This window comes from Danio rerio, chromosome 21 (assembly GCF_052040795.2).
Source record: "Danio rerio strain M-AB ecotype USA chromosome 21, GRCz13ab, whole genome shotgun sequence".
Lineage (NCBI taxonomy): Eukaryota > Metazoa > Chordata > Actinopteri > Cypriniformes > Danionidae > Danio > Danio rerio.
Genome location: NC_141041.1, coordinates 48,233,662 through 48,253,384, shown reverse-complemented (window position 1 = coordinate 48,253,384; position 19,723 = coordinate 48,233,662). Strand labels below are relative to the sequence as shown.

Sequence of the window (19,723 nt, the reverse complement as noted above, 5' to 3'; positions counted from 1 at the left end):
TATATATATATAATATTAATATTAATAATAATAAGAATGGCAAAAAAAATTTGCTTGATTTTGCATTAGTCAGCAATCGCTGCATTGTAAAATTGTGGAGGGTCTGATTATTAGAGCAAGCCATCCCTACGTCCAAGTGGTGAATGGCAGAATAAGTTAGAGAAACGCTGGCTTAGCTGAAAATGTGCTGTGTTTATCTGGCTTTACAGATGAGCCAGTCTACCTCAGCCATGCACAACCTCAATCAGACTTGTCAGATGCTGCTATTAAACTCTTTATTATTATTATTTCATCTGTACAGTGTGATCAATATCTTGTTCAGGGATCCAGCAACGAATCCAAAACCAAAAGATCTAGAAAGGCCAAATAATCTCCTCTACGGCATTAATGACAGGATGTTTTTTTTGCAGCTCTGTAAAGATTCACACTGTATTAATCACATACGGTAGGCGTAATGAGCTGAACTAAATATGTTTGTGTTCTCTGCAACAAGAGCAGCTGTATAAATCCCGGCGAACGGCTCGGAGTCTGATCGCTCGCTGAATCAGACAGCAGTAAATCTCCATGTGCCTCCAGACGCATTAGGGAAATCCATTCGCTAGTAAGGCACACATTTCACAGCCAGGTCCAGAGAGCATCATCATTCAGTTATTTCTGCATGTGCGGTGTTCACTAAACCACCGCACACCATCAGTTTTAATGCAGAGGGTCACACGAGGTGGAAGCGTCCATTCAGATGCTCCAGTCTGTCCTGAATGGATGTTCTCATGCATTCTGCTGGAAACTGCGGTGGCGATTGCTTTGCTGAAAGCGTTGATTGAAAAGGATGATCGGGCTAAATGCTAACTGTTAAGCTGTACATTGTTGTTCTGTCCATCTTGAATGGCTTTGCTTGTCTCTTCTGTGCTGAGGTTGTTGGTCTCGGTATCTGCTCTGGTTTTCCTCAACCTCCAAAACAGAGAAAGGAGAACACATCTAGTCAAGGAATCTAGTCAAGGAAGTACAACATAAGAGCATTAAAACTAAAGCTCAAACAGTAAATATGATGGTAAGTTCAATACAGAAAATATCTCACTGTCAAAGCACTCATTTATAGTGGTTTATAAGTTTTACATGTACATAAATGTCTACACTCTAAAAAAATATTGTTAAGACAAAAAAAAATAAAAATAACGCAACAGTTTGCATTAATATATTGAAGTTACGACAAAATCTAACAAAATGAAGTCCAGACAACAAACTTTATTATGTTAGCCAAATCTTTTCCTCTTTAATCAGGTTTTTTTTATATAGCAAGTATTTAAAAAATAAGTTGTTTCAATTAGTTTTTAAAATTAAAATAGAAAACAAATCCTGTGTTTTGTACTTAATTACATGGACATTTTCCAAGTTTAGAACCTCTAATTACCGAAATTGGTAAAAAACTTTTTGTTTGTTTTTAAATGAACTGTTCAGGCCTGTAAGAAACACATTTAACAAAAACAGTTTTGTTTTTACGGTAATTTTTTATTTGTATTAAACCACAGGCTTTCATTGTTTTACAAAACAAAACAAAAAAACGATGTACTGTGCCATATTATAAGTATAAAAAAATAACAAAAAACATCAGTGGGTGGACTTAAAAATACAAACAACTCCATTCGTGTGACTTATAAACCCAATTTCTTTGGGTTACTACAAGTTAAATATTGTTTTAAAGTAACTGACAGATATATTTACCTTTAAATTAGCTGCATTTTTAGTTGATGTAATTATCAATATTTTCCTGTTTTGAAAACTTCATAAAATTATTCTGGCAACTTAAAAGTTTAAATCTAATCAGCATTTTAGAATTTTTAAGTTACAATAATGTATTAAACTATGTAGTGGTGACAGATCTCTTGAGTTATTTTTTAGAGTGTACTAAAATACCTGGAATAAAAGTTGATGTTTATATATATATATATATATATATATATATATATATATATATATATATATATATATATATATATATATTACACCACTATATATATATATATATATATATATATATATATATATATATATATATATATATATATATATATATATATATATATATATATATATATATATACACAATTTTAGTGGTGGGCTGTTATCGGCATTAAAATGCTGCGTTACCGCGAGACTCTTATCGCGCAACACAAAAAATATCGCCGTTAATCTACAAAGTTGGGTTGGGAGCTGGGTCTATTCTACGCAAGCTATGATGACTTTCACCTTGATATTTTAGTGCGGATGTATAGCTGACTAGTGAGCCGTCTGACAAAAAAGTGCCCTCTGAATCAAATCAGCAGGATGCCTGACTTTAACTGCAGGTTGGAAGTTTCATTTTAACTAACTTAATGAACATTTCATTTATGCCCCCGTGACAAACTGGGGTGTTAGACGCAAATAAGGAGTAAGGACTGGTGAGAGTGTTATGGAATTTAATAACGCACGCCAACTGGAAAGAAAAAAAAACTTCCTCATTTCGCGATGTGTGTGTGTGTGTATGTCTGCGTGTGTGCGTCTGTGTCCGCATGTGTGGATCTTGTTGGAAAATATAGCGAATTTATAGTTTGACTGCAGTGTTTACTTCAGTAATGCCACAAATATCTGCATACTCCACATGTCTTACCTCCATTTCTGTTTAGTTCAGTTATGACTTTAGTCAGATTAAGGTGATCAAAAATGGCTGTTTGGAGCTTATGTAGGCCTACAGTTCAACGTTCATATTTAACTGAATAAACAGTTAGTAATTACAAGTACATCTTATTGAACATCATTTATTTTCATCTTCAATTATCACAGTAGAACAGTTTCTCAAGCAGTGTGTGATGCATTTTGGAAACAGGAGATAAACCCCTGGTCTAATGCGGCACCTGGCTTGAGAAACCCTTTCTTAAAGACTTATTGTAGCACACATATTCCGAATACCTTTGTACAAATTCAAATGAGCCATTTTAATCGAGATTAATCTAGATCAGTGCTTCTCAAACTTTTTTTAATCCAATACTACTTCAGAAAAAAATAGTCTCTCCAAGTACCCCCAAAATGAGCAGTATTGAAACACAATAGCGTATTAGGCCCAGTAAAGCAGCTACACCTCTGCACAGTTAAAAAACAAGGCAGATTACCTCAGAAATACAGGCGATATGTCATATTTAGCATATTATATACATCAAATGCATACAAATTAAATGCATTTGATGTAAATGCATACAAATTAAAGCCTAAAATCACACTCGCTTTCAGATTTAGAAGCTGATTAAGTGTTCTTACTTTTCTCTGTTGAAGACGATGAAATCTCTTTGGACAGTCTCTAAGCGCTGCTGGATATGCCCGTTCTGTACAAAACAAAAGAGAGAAAAAAATAAAGTGTCACATTAAGTATCAGCAAATGACAGCTTCTGAAAGTCTGAAAAAAAGCCTTGATTCATTTGGAGCCGTGTCTGAGTCCACTAGATCCTTTCAGAGGTGCATCCAGCTCTGTGAGCTCATAAACTCCTCCAGAAACTGTACCTTAATGATGGAGGCTTTCAGCAGTGCTTCTGACTTAGCTCAGTTTGATCAACTGTTTCTAGTGTCTGTAGGTGGATTTCCCCAGTCGGGACACCAACAACAAGCGTTACGTCATAAGCACGCCCCTACAAGAGAAAGCTCTTGATTGCTAACGCGTTACCAATGTCCACTGAAGTTAGATTTTCGAAACGCACGTTAAGCGTATGAATCGTGCAAAACTTGCATCATCTTGCATCTGTCTTTTAAACACGCACCCAAAAGTCAGACTTTCGTTCCGCTTCAAATCGCGAGTACAGAATCCGTTTAGGAAACAGCGGCTTTGTTCGAAACCGCATACTTCCACACTATGTAGTACGCTAAAATCAGTATGCGAGCCGAGTAGTATGCCCGAATTCATAGAATTCGAAAATCAGTATGCGAGAAGTACCCGGATGACTTACTACTTCCGGCGAGATTCTGGAGTGCGCATCCCATGCATGCTGTGTTATTCCATGATGCCCCGCGAGCGAATTCATGAATGGAAAGCGACGCAATTGACGCAGGTAGGTCACGTGACCATGACAAAATGGCGGATGTAGTACGTACGAATTCCATTCATACTTTTTATGTTCATAGTGTATAGAACGTACTTTTCTAACGCCCAAGTAGTACGTTTACATTCAAATGCAGTACCTACTAAGTAGTAGGCGGTTTCGGACGCAGCCAGCGTCTGTTTATCACTATGGAGCGCGTCAGCTGACAGTCGCGCACCGCTATATAACTGTTTTGAGGATTGCATAGGAGGGTTGACAGCACCTGTACTGAAAAGGAAGGGGAATCGTGCTGTTTTTATAATTATTTCAAAGTGTTTTCTTGCCTAAACAAATCGAAAGCACAGAACAGACTCACATTTAAGAGCGAGGGGCGGCCCCTGGTGGTTTGGTGGTATGGGTTGCGTATAGGGAGGCTCGGCTTTTTAATGTTTCCTGCCACCCTTAAGATAAAGACTGAAAATACGGGAGAAATACGGAAAAATACCTTTACTGGATGATAGCGAGGTAGAACTGTAAAATACGGGAGAATCTCGGGAAAAACGGGAGGGTTGACAGGTATACTCCTCACCCGCTCACCTCCCCTGTCCATTGATCACTTTCAATTTGTTCTGCGATTCCCCAACCCTTTTTACTTTCGTCTGCGACAACCGACCCCCGCACCGCCTCTTAACTTACATCCACGACACCTCTCCTCTATCCAACCCCCCCTCCCCCCTTCTCTACTTTCGTGCGCAACACCTCTACATCCTCGGGTAGCATGTCGGACCCATTACTCTGACACCATTTGAGATAAAATATTCAAATCAACTCTAAACTTGTGTGTCGCCCACAACTGAGGCAAATCTCTCCTCAAAGGGTGTTAGTTCAGCATCCCCTGTTCCCCCACCTGCTCAATCCACAATTTGACGATGCGCCGCTGTTCTCCTCTTAACCTTGGCCTGAATAATCCACAATCTGGCCCAAATTCACCCTGCGACACAAAATGTGAAGTAATGCGAAGCAAAAAGCCAAGAGTAGTAGCTTCTGCCTGTGTAAATGTGTGCAGTCATGACTTTGTGCGTGATGAGAGACGTCAGCAGGTGTCGAGTGTTTAGTGCTTACTCCAGAAACCCCAGCCATGCAGCTCCAGGCAAGCGCAGGGATTTCCTTCAGTAAGCCTGACTGATGCTCAGTGCGCTACAATCATCCACACTCCACCCAATGAAGAGAGCTCTTTGAAATGCAATCTCTAGCTGCTGCTGAACGCACAAAAACAATGTCATTATTTACTCAGCAAACACATATGGTGTTTTGTGATTTATCTTTTAATGGCAGGTTATTTAAAAACAAGACAATTCCTGAAAAGATCAGATCATCTAGGAATCAAGGTTAAAACATGCCAAATCTCTTTGGGGGGCAGGAAGGAAGTAAAGCCACACTGCAAAAATCGTGATTTTTGGTCTAAATATCCAAAAATTCTTAAATCAAGAAGCATTTTATAGACAAGCAAAACTGGTTTTGTAAATAATATGCCGAAATTGAGTGAGTTTTTGAGTAAAACAAGCAAAATAATCTGCCAATGGGGTGAGCAAAATAATCTAGTTTTTCATTTTGACATAAGATTATTGTACTTTCTCCATTGGCAGATTATTTGTTTTGGGGGAAAAATTCCCTTAATTTTGACGTATTATTTTTTAAAACAAGACGATATATTTTGCTTGTCTAGAACATGTTTAAGGTTTAAGAATTTAGGAATATTTGGACTAGAAACCACACAAAAAATCTAAGTAATAAAGCATTTTTTTATTATTGTTTTGCAGGGCACGTTTTTTTGGACTCACAAAAGGCAGAAGAATTTATGAGTTTTCCCATATGTCTTGAATCTTTCCAGTATTTTAGATTTTAGGTTCTGCATTTATTGAGTTTGTTTGTATGGCGGTCAAACATGAGATGTCAACATTTTGGTGTCTGCATTAAATAACATTGACAAAAGGGATTTTATATACAAAAAAAGATTCAATTTATGAGTTAGTTGATTGATTGATAAGTTAATTGATTGATTAATTGATTAGTTGGTTGTTTGATTGGTTGATTGATTGATTGGTTGACTGACTGACTGATTGGTTAGTTAAATGATTGATTGCTCGGTTGATTAGCAGATTGATGGATTTATGGGTTGGTTAAGTGATTGGTGGATTGATCGGTTGGTTGACTGACTGACTGACTGACTGGTTTGTATGTGGTTGGTTGCCTGACTGATTGGTAAGTAGATTGATTGGTTGGTTGGTTGGTTGGTTGGTTGGTCTGGTGGTGGACTGACTGACTGATTTACTGGTAAGTTGATTGATTGAATGATTGATTGGTTGATTGGTCGGTTATTTGATTGGTTGATTGGTCGGCTGGAGTTACTGATTGGTTAGTTGGTTAAATGATTACTTGTTTGATTGATTGATTGGTTGACTAATTGGTTAAATAATTAATTGATTGATTGGTTGAGTGCTTGGTTAGTTAGAAGATTGATGGATTGATCGGTTGGTTAGCTGATTGGTGGATTGATCGGTTGGTTGACTAACTGACTGACTGGCTTGTTGGTTGGTTGATTGAATAATTTATTAGTTGACTGACTGACTGATTCGTCAGTTGATTGGTTGATTGATTTGTTAGTTAACTGACTGACTGGTTGGTTGATTAATTGATTGGTCTGTCGGTTAGTTGATTGGTTGATTGGTCAGTTGGTTGATTGGTCAGTCGGTTAATTGACTGACTGACTGACTGGTTGGTTGGTTGACTGACTAATTGGTTAGTTGATTGATTAATTGGTTGGTTGGTTGGTCGGTTGGTTAGTTGATTGATTAATTGATTTATTGGTTTATCTATTGGTTGATTGATTGATTGATTGGTCGGTTAGTTGGTTGGTTGATTGATTGATTGATTGATTGATTGATTGATTGATTGATTGATTGATTGGTGGGTTAGTTGATTGGTCGGTTGGTTTGTTGGTTGACTGCCTGCATGGTTAGTTGATTGATTGGTTGGTTAATTGATTGGATGATGGTTGGTTGGTTGGTTGATTGGTCAGTCGGTTAATTGACTAACTGACTAATTGGTAAGTTGATTGATTGATTGATTGATTGATTGATTGATTGATTGATTGATTGATTGATTGATTGATTGATTGATTGATTGATTGATTGATTGATTGATTGATTGATTGATTGATTGATTGATTGATTGATTGATTGATTGATTGGTGGGTTAGTTGATTGGTCGGTTGGTTGGTTTGTTGGTTGACTGCCTGCATGGTTAGTTGATTGATTGTTTGGTTAATTGATTGGATGATGGTTGGTTGGTTGGTTGGTTGGTTGATTTATCAGATGATTAGTTGATTGGTTAATTGGTCAGTTGGTTGACTGACTGACTGACTGACTGGTTAGTTGGTTTGTTGATTGATTGAATGGTTTAATGGGTGGTTGGTTAGTTGATTGGTTGATTGGTCGGTTGGATATTGATTGGTTGGATGTCTGGTGGATTGATCGGTTGGCCAACTGATTGATTAATTGATTGACTGGACTCTGAAAGCTTCATGTCACTGTTTCTCAGAAGAAAGGATGACATGCTGTTATTTGTATTGGCAAAACACTGAGTAAATAACAGATTTTTAATTTTCGAGTGAACAAACATATTTAGCACCAAGCTTTAATTGTCTACATTAGTCTGAGAGCAGCTCAGCGGAACGGTTTTAGCTACGTGACACTCCTAATAAGCAGCGCTGATGATTAGTGAACTCAGACTGAAGGAAAAGAGGAGATGAACTACAGCAAGAAAGAGAGGGAAGGAGGGGATGCAGGCTGTTGGGATGCTTTGCTTTATTTTGTTCTCACAACAAGAGTTCAATTTTCCGCTGCATTTATCTGTGATTGGATGGAGCTCATTCCTCCATACATTACCAACTTCAGTGGGAGGACAGACCTGAGAGGTTTGAGGACAGATGGAGTTAGTGGGAGGAAGTCTGAAGTAGAAATACAGAGAGGCGGGATACTGTATTACAGTAGGTCATGCGTTATTGATCTCCACTGCTTCACAACAATAACCTAAACTCCGTCGATGTATTCTTTTAGCGTATCTCGTCAGTATAAACCATGAATGGATACATTTAGGTTCTTTTACTATTAAACTGCCTGAAGCTCTTGCCTTTTTTTTACCTAAATTGCAACACATTCTCACAACAGACTCATCACCTGTTGACACTCAGTCCAGTTTTGTTTTATAATGCGTCGGGTTCTCTTATGCTTTTAGTCATTCACAATATGTATTCCATTAAATAGTTTGCATGAACTTGAAAATGTTAGAAAAATGCATACTTTCAGAAATATTTTAAAGGGCCTACCCTAAACCTACCCACTTCCCAACAACGTAAATAAGCAGAAGGCAAATAAAAGAGAAGTAATGTGTATTTATTGCAAAAACTTGTTATTATCATGCATCTTCATTAATTTAATAGGGATATGACTGAAACTGCAATTCATCGACTGGCCACTGGGGACTGGCTTCAAAACAGAGCAAATTTCTCACAAAAAATATGGACACTACGTCCATATTTTTTTACAGTCTATGGTAGATACTCATGTGGTCGAATGCATTTAAACAACCACAAAAAAAAAAAAACCTGACCTCATTTTTAAAAGTTAAATAACAAAGAAATTAGGACAGTGGTCAAAAATGCAAAAAAAAGTGATTAAAAACAGGTATAATTAGGACTAAATCTCTCATAAAAGCTATTTAATAAAATCCCACTGCAAAATTACTAAATGTCATCATATTAGATATGCCCTAACAGGCAAGTGTTATATGGCCTGATCTTTTCTCAAATCTCACTGCTCTTTTTGTTGAGGCAGTTTCAGAATCCAGCAGTTTTGCAGAGCATTTCAAACAGCATAAACCCACTTTCAGCTGTCAGATCTTCAATAGTAACCACATCAAAAGGATATAAAAGCGATGCAAACAAGTCAAGTTGTATTCTAAGTCCTGTGAAGCTATATGCTGTATTTATGTGAAGAATGGAGTAATTTATAAAGTTTCGTTTGTGGGAAACGATCGTGCTCCCGCTCACTGATATCCAATAACCAGAGCTCCAGAACATTATAATGACGCGATATTTCTCGAGACACAGAAAGTGCCCATAGCATTCATCTTTTCAATAAACTGCAACTGCAGTTGTATCCGCCTGCATATCCTGTGTTTTATATTAAAAATGGTTGGGCTTAATGCTAGGAGTTGGGTTAAATGTGTTCGTAGTGTAACACGAGTAAAATAGTTTTGACTGTTTACATTAGAAAAACTCACATACCAACAACAGATAAATGTTGACCGATATAACCAAATGTGGGGATGTTGCGGATGAAGAGCGCGCGGGGTGTGGTGGGTGGTTGTGGTTGGTGGTTGGTGGGGGTGCCCATTCACACGGGGCTTCAGCGTCAACGCTTGACTGAAGGCGTGTCTGAAGTTGGGGCTGAAGCATTCGTCATAGCAGCGTCAGCCAATGAAATTCAGTAAGCAATAGGCCACTGTCTAGCTGGTGTATTTGCATACAGCAATCTGATTGGCTGACGCTTCCGTTGGCGCTTGAAAAGTTAAGCTAGTACCAACTTCTGCAGCAAGCAACGCCTCTGAAGCGGCGCAGACGGATCCACAATGCAATTCGGCAACGCCTGACGTCACCCATTCAAAGTGAAGCATTGACGCTGACGTCCTGTGTAAATGGGGCGTAAGCATGTTGGTTGGTTATGTCTAGGAGGCGGACGCAGATGAAAGTGAAGGAAGGTGGGGGGGTGGGGGGGGGTGGTGGTTAGGTCTTGAAAGGGGTTGGGTTTAGTGACACGGACGAAAGTGAAGAGCATGGGGATCCCTTATAGTATCTCTGGAGCCGCCAAAACGACGTGGGCCCTTAAAATCGTTTACCTAGCTGTTATTACACGGCTGTAAGGAATACTTGATTCTGATTGGTCAGTGGCGACATTCCAAGTTATGTTATTCCAAGATAACAATCGCTGAATACCACAGGCTCATCCGGGAACTTTGAATCATCTTGACTATCAGTGAATACATTCAAATCTGTATACTTACTGTACATCCACATTCATATGTATCTGTTTGTCTCTGTGGACGTGGTTTTTAACTGTTTTGCACCATCTTGTGACTGTGTGTGTATACTGCATCAGCTGTTTTAGTTTCTGTCAACTTTTCATTTTTGACTATCTGGCGTCATCTTGTGACTGAATAATGTACAGATTAGTGTATACTCCATCAGCTGTTTTCGTTTCTGTCAAGTTTAATTAACGAATTATTAATATATTATGGCTCAGAACAATGTTTTGTGTCAAATCTGTGGCAAGTGGCTGTGTAATAAGAAGAAAAAAGTACATCCAGGACGGTTGTTTGATAAAAACCCTTCAGTCTTATACAACAGTGCTCCGCTTTGCGTCGGGATGCCAATAACAACCTCTTAGATGTATTTCATCCCTAATTTAATAAGTTATTTTTTAAAGACTCCAGAGATGTTTACTTTAATAGAGTCTGTACCTGAGGAGATCCATCCGAGCCGTTCTCCCTGGTCTTCCTCGCCAGCCTCTTCTTCTTCTTGTGCAGTGGTTTGGACTCCAGGATCATCTCCTCCAGCTCAAATGTGGGGTCACAGTTCAGACGCCGCCTCTGACATCATACAAACACTCATTTATATACATAAACAGCTGAAGTCAAAATTATTCATCTTGCTGTGACTTTTTTTTTCTTTTTCAAATATTTCCCTAATGATATTTAACAGGGCAACGAATCACAGTATTTCCTATAATATTTTTTTTTCTACTGGAAAAAGTCTTATTTGTTTTATTTCGGCTAGAATAAAAGTAGTTTAGATTTTTTTTTTCACATTTTAAGGATAATATTATTAGCCGCGTCATAATATTTATTTTTCAACTGTCTACAGAACAAACCGTCATTATACATTGATTTGCCTAATTACCCTCACTTTCCTAGTTAAACTAATTAACCTAGTTAAGCCTTTAAACACATTATTGATATAGTATAACCATGCACATGTGGTCAGAACACAAACAAGTCGTATTTAATGAAGTGAAAAAAATCTAAGCTGAATGCAATCAGGCATCTCTAGCTCCACCCATGGCCCACCTCTTTGCCCATTTCTGGTTTCGAAAAGTATATTTCAACACCAAAGACTCTATTTACACTTGTTATTATCATGCATCTTCATTAATCTGATACGGATATGACTGAAACTGCAATTCCTCGACTGGCCACTGGGGGCTGGCTCCAAAACTCTCAAATTTCTCACAAAAATATGGACACTACGTCCATATTTTTTTACAGTCTATCGTAGATACTCATGTGGTCGAATGCATTTAAACAACCACAAAAAAACCCTGACCTCATTTTTAAAAGTTAAATAACATAAAGAAATTAGGACAGTGTTCAAAAATGAAAAAAAAGGGATTAAAAACAGGTATAATTAGGACTAAATCTCGCATAAAAGTTATTTAATAAAATCCCACTGCAAAATGACTTAATTTCATCATATTAGATATGATGAGCAAGTGTTATATGGCCTGATCTTTTCTCAAATCTCACTGCTCTTTTTGTTGAGGCAGTTTCAGAATCCAGCAGTTTTGCAGAGCATTTCAAACAGCATAAACCCACTTTCAGCTGTCAGATCTTCAATAGTAACCACATCAAAAGGATCGTTCCCAATGAATGTTTTTCCAGGGTTCAGCTGATGGACATTCCCAAGATTCACAGCTTCAAAAGTGCTCAATCCAGACTAATTATCATGAATCTGAACAAGGCCTGCCAAGCGTAACGTAAATCGAAGTAGCTTCACCTGCAAAAATGCTCTGGTTGTGTAAGCAATTTTTATATTTTAATTACCTAGTTGTTATGAACCTGTTGAGGTTTTTTTATGGTTTATTAAGTAGCTATTGCTGGAGTTGCTACACTGTATATACAGTTACGATATGTTTGCTTAATAAACTCATACATTCATTCATTCATTCATTTTCTTTTCGGCTTGTTCCCTCTATTTATCCGGGGTTATTAATCCGCATAAACTCTACAGGTGCCTGATCGTTAGATGTGGAGCTAACATTAAGTTTTTTTTAGCAATGTGTATCCCTGTGGTTCTTCACTGACTCTTTACTGATATGTGCAGAGAATATTGTCAAACATCAGTGTGTGTGTGAACTATCCTGTCGCAAAATGCAGTAAAAATCCTACACTGTGGTAATAGTTTGATTGCGGTGTTTACATGTCTGTACTGCACTTCAATAATGGCTCTAAAATCATGTCTTAATTGTATTTCTGTTTAGTTCGATTAAATTAATCCCAAAAATTGCTGTTTACATAGACTCTTAATTAAAGTATTGTCTTAATCGTATTAAAATCGGATTACTGGTGTCCATGTAAACGTGCTCATTGTTTCTTATTTACAATAAAACAATCAGTCTCTACAGTACACATCCAGTAAACCCTAATTTTAAAGTATATCCGTGTCAGCATGCGCATCTCTTTATTTGCAGTGTGAGTGTGTGTTTCCTACACTTACATTAGGGAGGAATCCAGGAGGGATTTGTTTGCTGAGCACAGCATCCCAGTTGACATCCGAGAGATATTCCAGATCCTGGAGCTCCGAGAGACTGGAAATCCTCTTCTGAGCATCCACACACAACAGCTGAGAGCAGGGGACAAAAACAAACTTCAACGCCTGTGGTGTTCGATCACGCTCGAGTCAATTAATAAAAGAATAAAGTGTGAGTACATTTACGCTCGTATGATTAATGTTACCATATTTAGGAGGGATTTGATCCCTGAAGACCAGGCCGCAGGGTAGCAGGGCTGTGCTTTGTGGAACGTCTGCAGGATCTCATTGGCTGGTGTGTTGGTGCGCATGATGTACGGCCTCTAAGGAGGAAATCCAAACCATATTGAAAAGCAACAGCACTTTTACTTGTAAGTACCATTGACACTTGATAGTATGAAAATATATGAATATATTTAATATATTATATAATAATCTATAGATAAACTTATATGAGTTCCAAATTACCTTTAAGAAACAGTGCACTTTAAAAAATTTATTTTACAACTCCATTAGAGTTCAAATTAAACATATATAATTTTTATAAATGATTAATATAAAATATTATAAATATATAATATATATAAAATTAAACAAGTCAGAAACATTTTATACATAGTGTAATACACTCACTGGCCACTTTATTAGGTACACCTGTTCAACTGCTTGTTAATGCAAATTTCTAATCAACCAATCACATGGCAAAAACTCAATGCATTTAGGCATGTAGACATGGTCAAGACGATCTGCTGCAGCTCAAACCGAGCATCAAAATGGGGAAGAAAGGGGATTTAGGTGACTTCGAATGTGGCTTGGTTGCCAGACGGGCTGTTCTGAGTATTTCAGAAAATGCTGATCTACTGGGATTTTCATGCACAACCATCTTTCATGCATGAATCCATCCTGCCTTGTATCAACAGTTCAGGCTGCTGGTGGTGGTGTAATGGTGTGGGGGAGATTTTCTTGGCACAATTTGGGTCCATTAGTACCAATTGAGCATCCCTTTATGAGCACAGTGTCTCCATCTTCTGATGGTTACTTCCAGCAGGATAACGCACCATGTCATAAAGCGTGAATCATCTCAGACTGGTTTCTTGAACATGACAATCAGTTCACTGTACTCAAATGGCCTCCACAGTCACCAGAACTCAATCCAATAGAGCACCTTTGGGATGAGATGGAACAGGAGATTGGCATCATGGATGTGCAGCCGACAAATCTGCAGCAACTGTGTGATGCTATCATGTCAATATGGAGAAAAATCTCTGAGGAATATTTCCAGTACCTTGTTGAATCTATGCCACGAAAGATTAAAGCAGTTCTGAAGGCAAAAGGGGGTCCAACTCGGGACTAGTAAGGTGTACGTAATAAAATGGCTGATGAGTGTATAAAACCGATTAAAAAATACACATACAACTCACAAATAGACAAGTCTAAAAAGTGAGACTTCAGGCACACTGTTGAGTTTTAGCTTAGCATAAATCATTGAACCAGATTAGACCATTAGCATCTCGCTCAAAAAAAAAAAAAAAAAAAAAAAGCTGTTTTTGGTTTGTTTGGGTCTATTGTGTTCACATTTCAGTTAAGATTCATCTTAGCTAGACTGAAAAAAGAGCAAGGTCAGCTCTTCATCAGTCTGGGTTTGCTTGTTTGGCACACAACAGGGTTTGGATGCTCGAGTTTATATCAAATGAACCGCACTAATGGTGTGTTCACACTTGGCAGGTTTGGTTCAATTGAAACTATCTCTGGTCTGTTTGCTCAGTTTGCATGGTTCATTTACCAGTACAGACTGTAAGTGTAAAAGGAGCTGATGGAACTTTTATATTTCTAGTCTGCTGATTCTTAGCAGCACATAATGAGTTTTAACCCTTTGCAAGTTTAAATGCTCCCGCTGACAACCCCTGCATTATTATTATTTTTTACTGTGACCTTTGTTTATGCCTTGCTTTAAAGTTCTCATGACGATGCATAAAGTAAGGTTATCATGTGACACATAGCTCAAATGATTTGTGCATACAGTTGAAGTCAAAATTTTTCGCCCTACTGTTGTCTGTGTAGGAACATAAATTTTGACTTTTAAACTGCTTAATAATGATCATACAACAAGCTAAATATATTTATTTAAATGTATTTAAACACATTTAATAATGGAAGATTATTTTGCTTGTTTTAAGGAAAAACTTACTTTAATATGACATATTATTTCTGGAAACCAAACAAGAAAACAATTTAGGGATTTTTAGATATTTGTTGGTGTTGGGGTCTAGTCCACCTTGTTGTCCAAGTCAAGACCAAGTTCTTAACCAGTCAAGTCCAAGTCAAAATCCAAATCCAAAAGGGGTGCAGTCAGACTTAGGTCTGAGTCATATATATATATACATATACATACATATATATATATATACACACACACACACACACACACACACACACACACACACACACACACACACACACACACACACAACAACAATTCTGTTTGGTTCTCAAATCTAATTGGCTGATAGTCATGCAATATTCTGCAATACCAACACTCCTACAGCATCTTCATCCTTGAAGTTGGACAACAGGCAATGGTTTCTGCTGTTCTGACCGTCAGCTGCAGATGCATATGAATGGCGGAAGACAGTAGTTCCTCTTACAAAAGTATTTTTACGACACTCTATGTTTGACTTTTTTATACACACATCCGTCGAACTGTTGTATAAACGCAATCTCACACTAGTAGCAGTGCGCTATGGCTTTATATTGTCACTGGTGGGTAACTAAGGCACTGGGATTGCGCCCTCAAACCAACACATGCATCCCATCAGTGCCGATATACAGCCATATCACACTGCAGCTCATGTGTATATATATATATATATATATATATATATATATATATATATGAGCAATATGTGATATTGCGTTTATACAACAGTTTGACTGCACAATCTTGTACATAAAAAAGAAAATCAAACACAGAGAGTCTAAAACCCTTTTGTATTAGGAACTACTTTCTTCCGCCATTCATTCACATCTGCAGCTGACGTCAGAACAGCAGAAGCCGTTACTAATTCACCACTTTAGAGCTAGTGTTTGAATGACTCTCTATAGCGTAATGAGAAGCTGGTGTGTGACCCCTTAAGGTGATGACAAAACAGTAAATTTTTAGATTTCACATTTTAAGATTATACGGCTGACCGTGACATGAAATGCCATCCGTCTACAGAGATTTCTCACCAGACTGCTGTTGTGTTTGCGATAAGGAGGGACGAGGCTGAATGCAGCTTCTTATTTGCAGCTTCTTACTGACTCTATCCGGTCCACCTTAAAAACCACGAAGCTTCCGTTTTTCAGCTTTTTATTCGCACTCAAGAGAACACACTGGGCAAGGGCTTATAATGCGGTTCTGGCGCCATCTTGTGGATAGACAATGTCAACCGTCTTTGGCTGCCGACGAGCTCTCAGAAATTGTAAATATTTTAAAATAGGCACTATTCTTACAGATAAACGGCATAGTTGCAATCTAAACAACTACATTCTCCACTAAATAAACCTCAAAAGTACATTTTTGATGTCTAACAACTGTAATATTTGTCAAACTACTTTTTGCTTGCTGTATGTGGGCAGAGTAATACACAGAGGTGAAAAGGCCTTTGTGTAATGTTAGTAGCAAAAAATCGCACGGCTATCAGCCAATCAGAATTAAGAACCAGACAGAACTGTTGTATAAATATATATACACACACATAAATATACACACACACATATATATATATAGAGAGAAGAGAAAGAAATAAGAGAAAAGAGAAAAAATCTCTGTGTGTTTCGCCAATAACAATGTTAGCAACAGGCCTATATCGGCCGATTTTTTTTACAAAGAAATTTACAATTTACTAAATATATTGGTTGGGCTCTAAAATGACACCCTCACAAAATGACACCCTCATTACTCACTGTTCCAAATAAAGCCTAATTGTAATGTTAAACACCAGGTACAGTTTGGCCTGAAAGTGTAAAAGTGGCTTTAATTCTGTATAAGTTATTGTTTAAGAGTCCCTCACCTGTCCACGGAGAAGCTCATACGCAGTAATCCCTAAAGACCACCAGTCCACAGTGAAAGAGTAGCCTGGATGTGTGCCCTCCACCAGCTGGAAGAGTTCTGGGGCTACAGCAATGCAAAAGACAGCGTTAAGATGATGTCTAAAGTACAGTTAATTGAACATCTCACATGTTGCACTGATACTAACATATCTGTGGCAATTTCAAATTAAATATTACAGTATTGTAACCAGAATTATTTGTTTTCCTGTGAAATATGTATTCTTTTTTATATATTTAATAAGTGATGATTAATAGAGACATATTCACAGTATTTGCTATTAGTTTATCCTTTTGGAGAAAGTATTATTTCTTTAAGTTTGATTAAAATAGAAAGGACGATGGATAAAATAATGATAACCCTTTAACTGAAGTTGTGCTGAAAACACAAAGAAATCTAATAAGAGGTCAGAGTTTTAAAGAGAAGAATAAAGCTCTCACCCATATATGGCTTTGTTCCTGCAATAGATGTGGCTTTTAAGTCTTCCTTCACAATAGCAGCTATGTTGAAATCTGTCAGGTGTGCATGACCTGCAACGAAGACAAACAATATATAAGCATAAATAAAAGAGAATCAAACATTCATTTTACTTTTACTGGTTGTAAAGAGGTCCTATTATGCTCTTTACACAAGATGTAGAATAAGGCTGTTTCTCAATATGCGCTCTTTAGCGGTCTTGCGTTCTCGTGTTCTCGTGTAACGTCATCATCAGCTGCCTAAGTTCAGTTCCAATACTCAAGACCACAAGTACGGAGGACGCGTGAAACTTCCCAGATGTGATCTTGATATCGAGGACGCACCGATGCAGACTTGAGCACCGAACTCGCTCTGGAAGTCCCAGAAGTCATTGCGACTGGAGGTGGGAAGCGCAGCATTTTATCTAGATTACTTATTAGTTTACAGATATTTACCTCAGGAGTTTCCCAAAATGAAACATCTTAATAAAGGAATAAACACATTAATGGTTGTTTGTTTGCTGAAATTGGTATTAAAATTTGTGTTATTTATATTGTGCAACATATATTTATAATGTTTTTATGCAAAGTATATATTTTGAAGAGGGGGAAACAATAAATCGTTGTATCCCTGCTGAAAAATCCAGCTTAAACCAGCCTAAGCTGGTTGGCTGGTTTTAGCTGGTCGACCAGGCTGGTTTTAGAGGGATTTTGGCCACTTCCAGGCTGGTTTCCAGCCATTTCCAGCCTGGTCTTAGCTGGTCAGGCTGGAAAATGACCAGCCAAATCCAGCTAAAACCAGCTTGACCAGCCTGGTTTAAGCTGGATATAGCTGGTTTTGGCTGGACTTCCAGCTTGGCTAGGCTGGTCAAGCTGGTTTTAGCTGGTCATCTCCCAGCCTGACCAGCTAAGACCAGGCTGGAAATGGCTGGAAACCAGCCTGGAAGTGGCCAAAACCCCTCTAAAACCAGCCTGGTCGACCAGCTAAAACCAGCCAACCAGCTTAGGCTGGTTTAAGCTGGATTTTTCAGCAGGGATGAATGCTGTAATGTTTAAATAATAAGGTGACATGACCATCAGGAAGAACGCAGCATCCCATTTCTCAAAGGACGTGTTCTCTGCCCTCACGGTCTCCTGAGTTCGTTCTTCCGAGGACACCTGGCAAGACCGGTCTCCACAAGAACGCAAGTCCGTTCTCTGCGTTCTTGGAATTGAGAAACAGCCATAGATTTACTTTCATCAGCCAAACATCGGCCTCACAGCTCTGTGAATGTCGCTTATTGATCCGCGATTGGTAAATGTAGCTTTGTGGATGCTACTGCGCTACTTGACTAATAATATAGCTTCGCTACTCAAAAACTATTTGATTTAGAAAGTAGCGACGCTATAGCCAAGCTACTGAGAAATATAGTTAAGCTAGTAGCGTCACTACTTGTAACGACGCTACTGCCCAACACTGCATACAGACACACATTATGCTCCACATAAACATCATTTTAAGCCAAAAACTATGCTAATGATCAACAGTAAACATGTCAAAGTTGACCTTCTTCCAACATGAAATACCAGCAACAATCAAGAAAGCATGATTATTTGTTGTCATGGCTTTGCAATCAAAAATGAGATTATAATAGAAGTCAAAGGGGTAAAAACAGCCCCCAACATAATGAAAGGGAAGTCAATTTAAGTGTACTGTTGAATTTTTAAAGCATTTTCCCACAATACGTGTCAAAACAAGATTTATCACACCATTTGCTGAAGCACAGAGAAAGTTGTGGACAAATTAGGACTCAGAATCACCCCAGAGTGGATGAAAACATCCCCAACAGCACACAATGGTTAATCCATGCAGTCATCTTGGCCCATGGCTATTAGTTTTCTATTGAGATTGTTTTTAAGGCAATCACCTGAGCCCTGTTTCTAATTACTCTGCAGGGAAATGATGCATTGACAACATCGACCCGCTGACGGCCTCACAAAAACCTATTTTTATAACCGTCCTGAGAGTTGACGTCAGGAGCACAAATCATTCTGACACTTTTAAGACCCGACAAAACAAACAGTCACTCACAAAGTCACTAAATATAACTATAAATTGTGTGTTTTCAAGACGCATGATCAGTCGGCCATATTGAAGAGCAGAACGTAAACAATGGCACTGAACCGAATGGTGATCGATGGTTACTGCTGCAGGTAATGATCAATTATTATGATTTTGTTGGCTGTCCTAATTGTTCAGGCCAGAAATAAAAGAAACATATACACTACCTGACAAAAGTCTTGTCGTCTATCCAAGTTTTAAGAACTACGAATAATGACTGTTGATCATTTTGTATCAGAAGTGGCTTATAAGGCGCCTCTAGATTACGCTTATTTTACCAAATATATTATCATAATATTAGCCATATATTTAAGAATAAATTGATAAATAAATATCATGCATCTTCCAAACTGTATTCAGTCCTTTCTGCTCTAATACTGTTCTTTACTCAGA

General features: G+C 38.0%; 1 protein-coding gene across 2 annotated transcripts in view; it reads right to left on the bottom strand.

Annotated features, from left to right (window-relative positions):
* Nucleotides 1–258: 258 nt before the first annotated feature.
* stk32a (serine/threonine kinase 32A) overlaps nt 259–19,723 on the bottom strand; it is a 73,949-nt gene continuing 54,484 nt past the window's right edge. For both annotated transcript variants that reach the window (XM_087301947.1, XM_087301948.1), the window contains 7 exons: nt 17,215–17,304; nt 16,737–16,840; nt 12,891–13,007; nt 12,652–12,777; nt 10,620–10,748; nt 3,289–3,353; nt 259–948 (listed from right to left, as the gene is read on the bottom strand). In XM_087301947.1, coding sequence (XP_087158073.1) covers nt 843–948; nt 3,289–3,353; nt 10,620–10,748; nt 12,652–12,777; nt 12,891–13,007; nt 16,737–16,840; nt 17,215–17,304 — 737 coding nt within the window. In that variant the 3' untranslated portion in view covers nt 259–842. The remainder of the gene's footprint in view (nt 949–3,288; nt 3,354–10,619; nt 10,749–12,651; nt 12,778–12,890; nt 13,008–16,736; nt 16,841–17,214; nt 17,305–19,723) is intronic.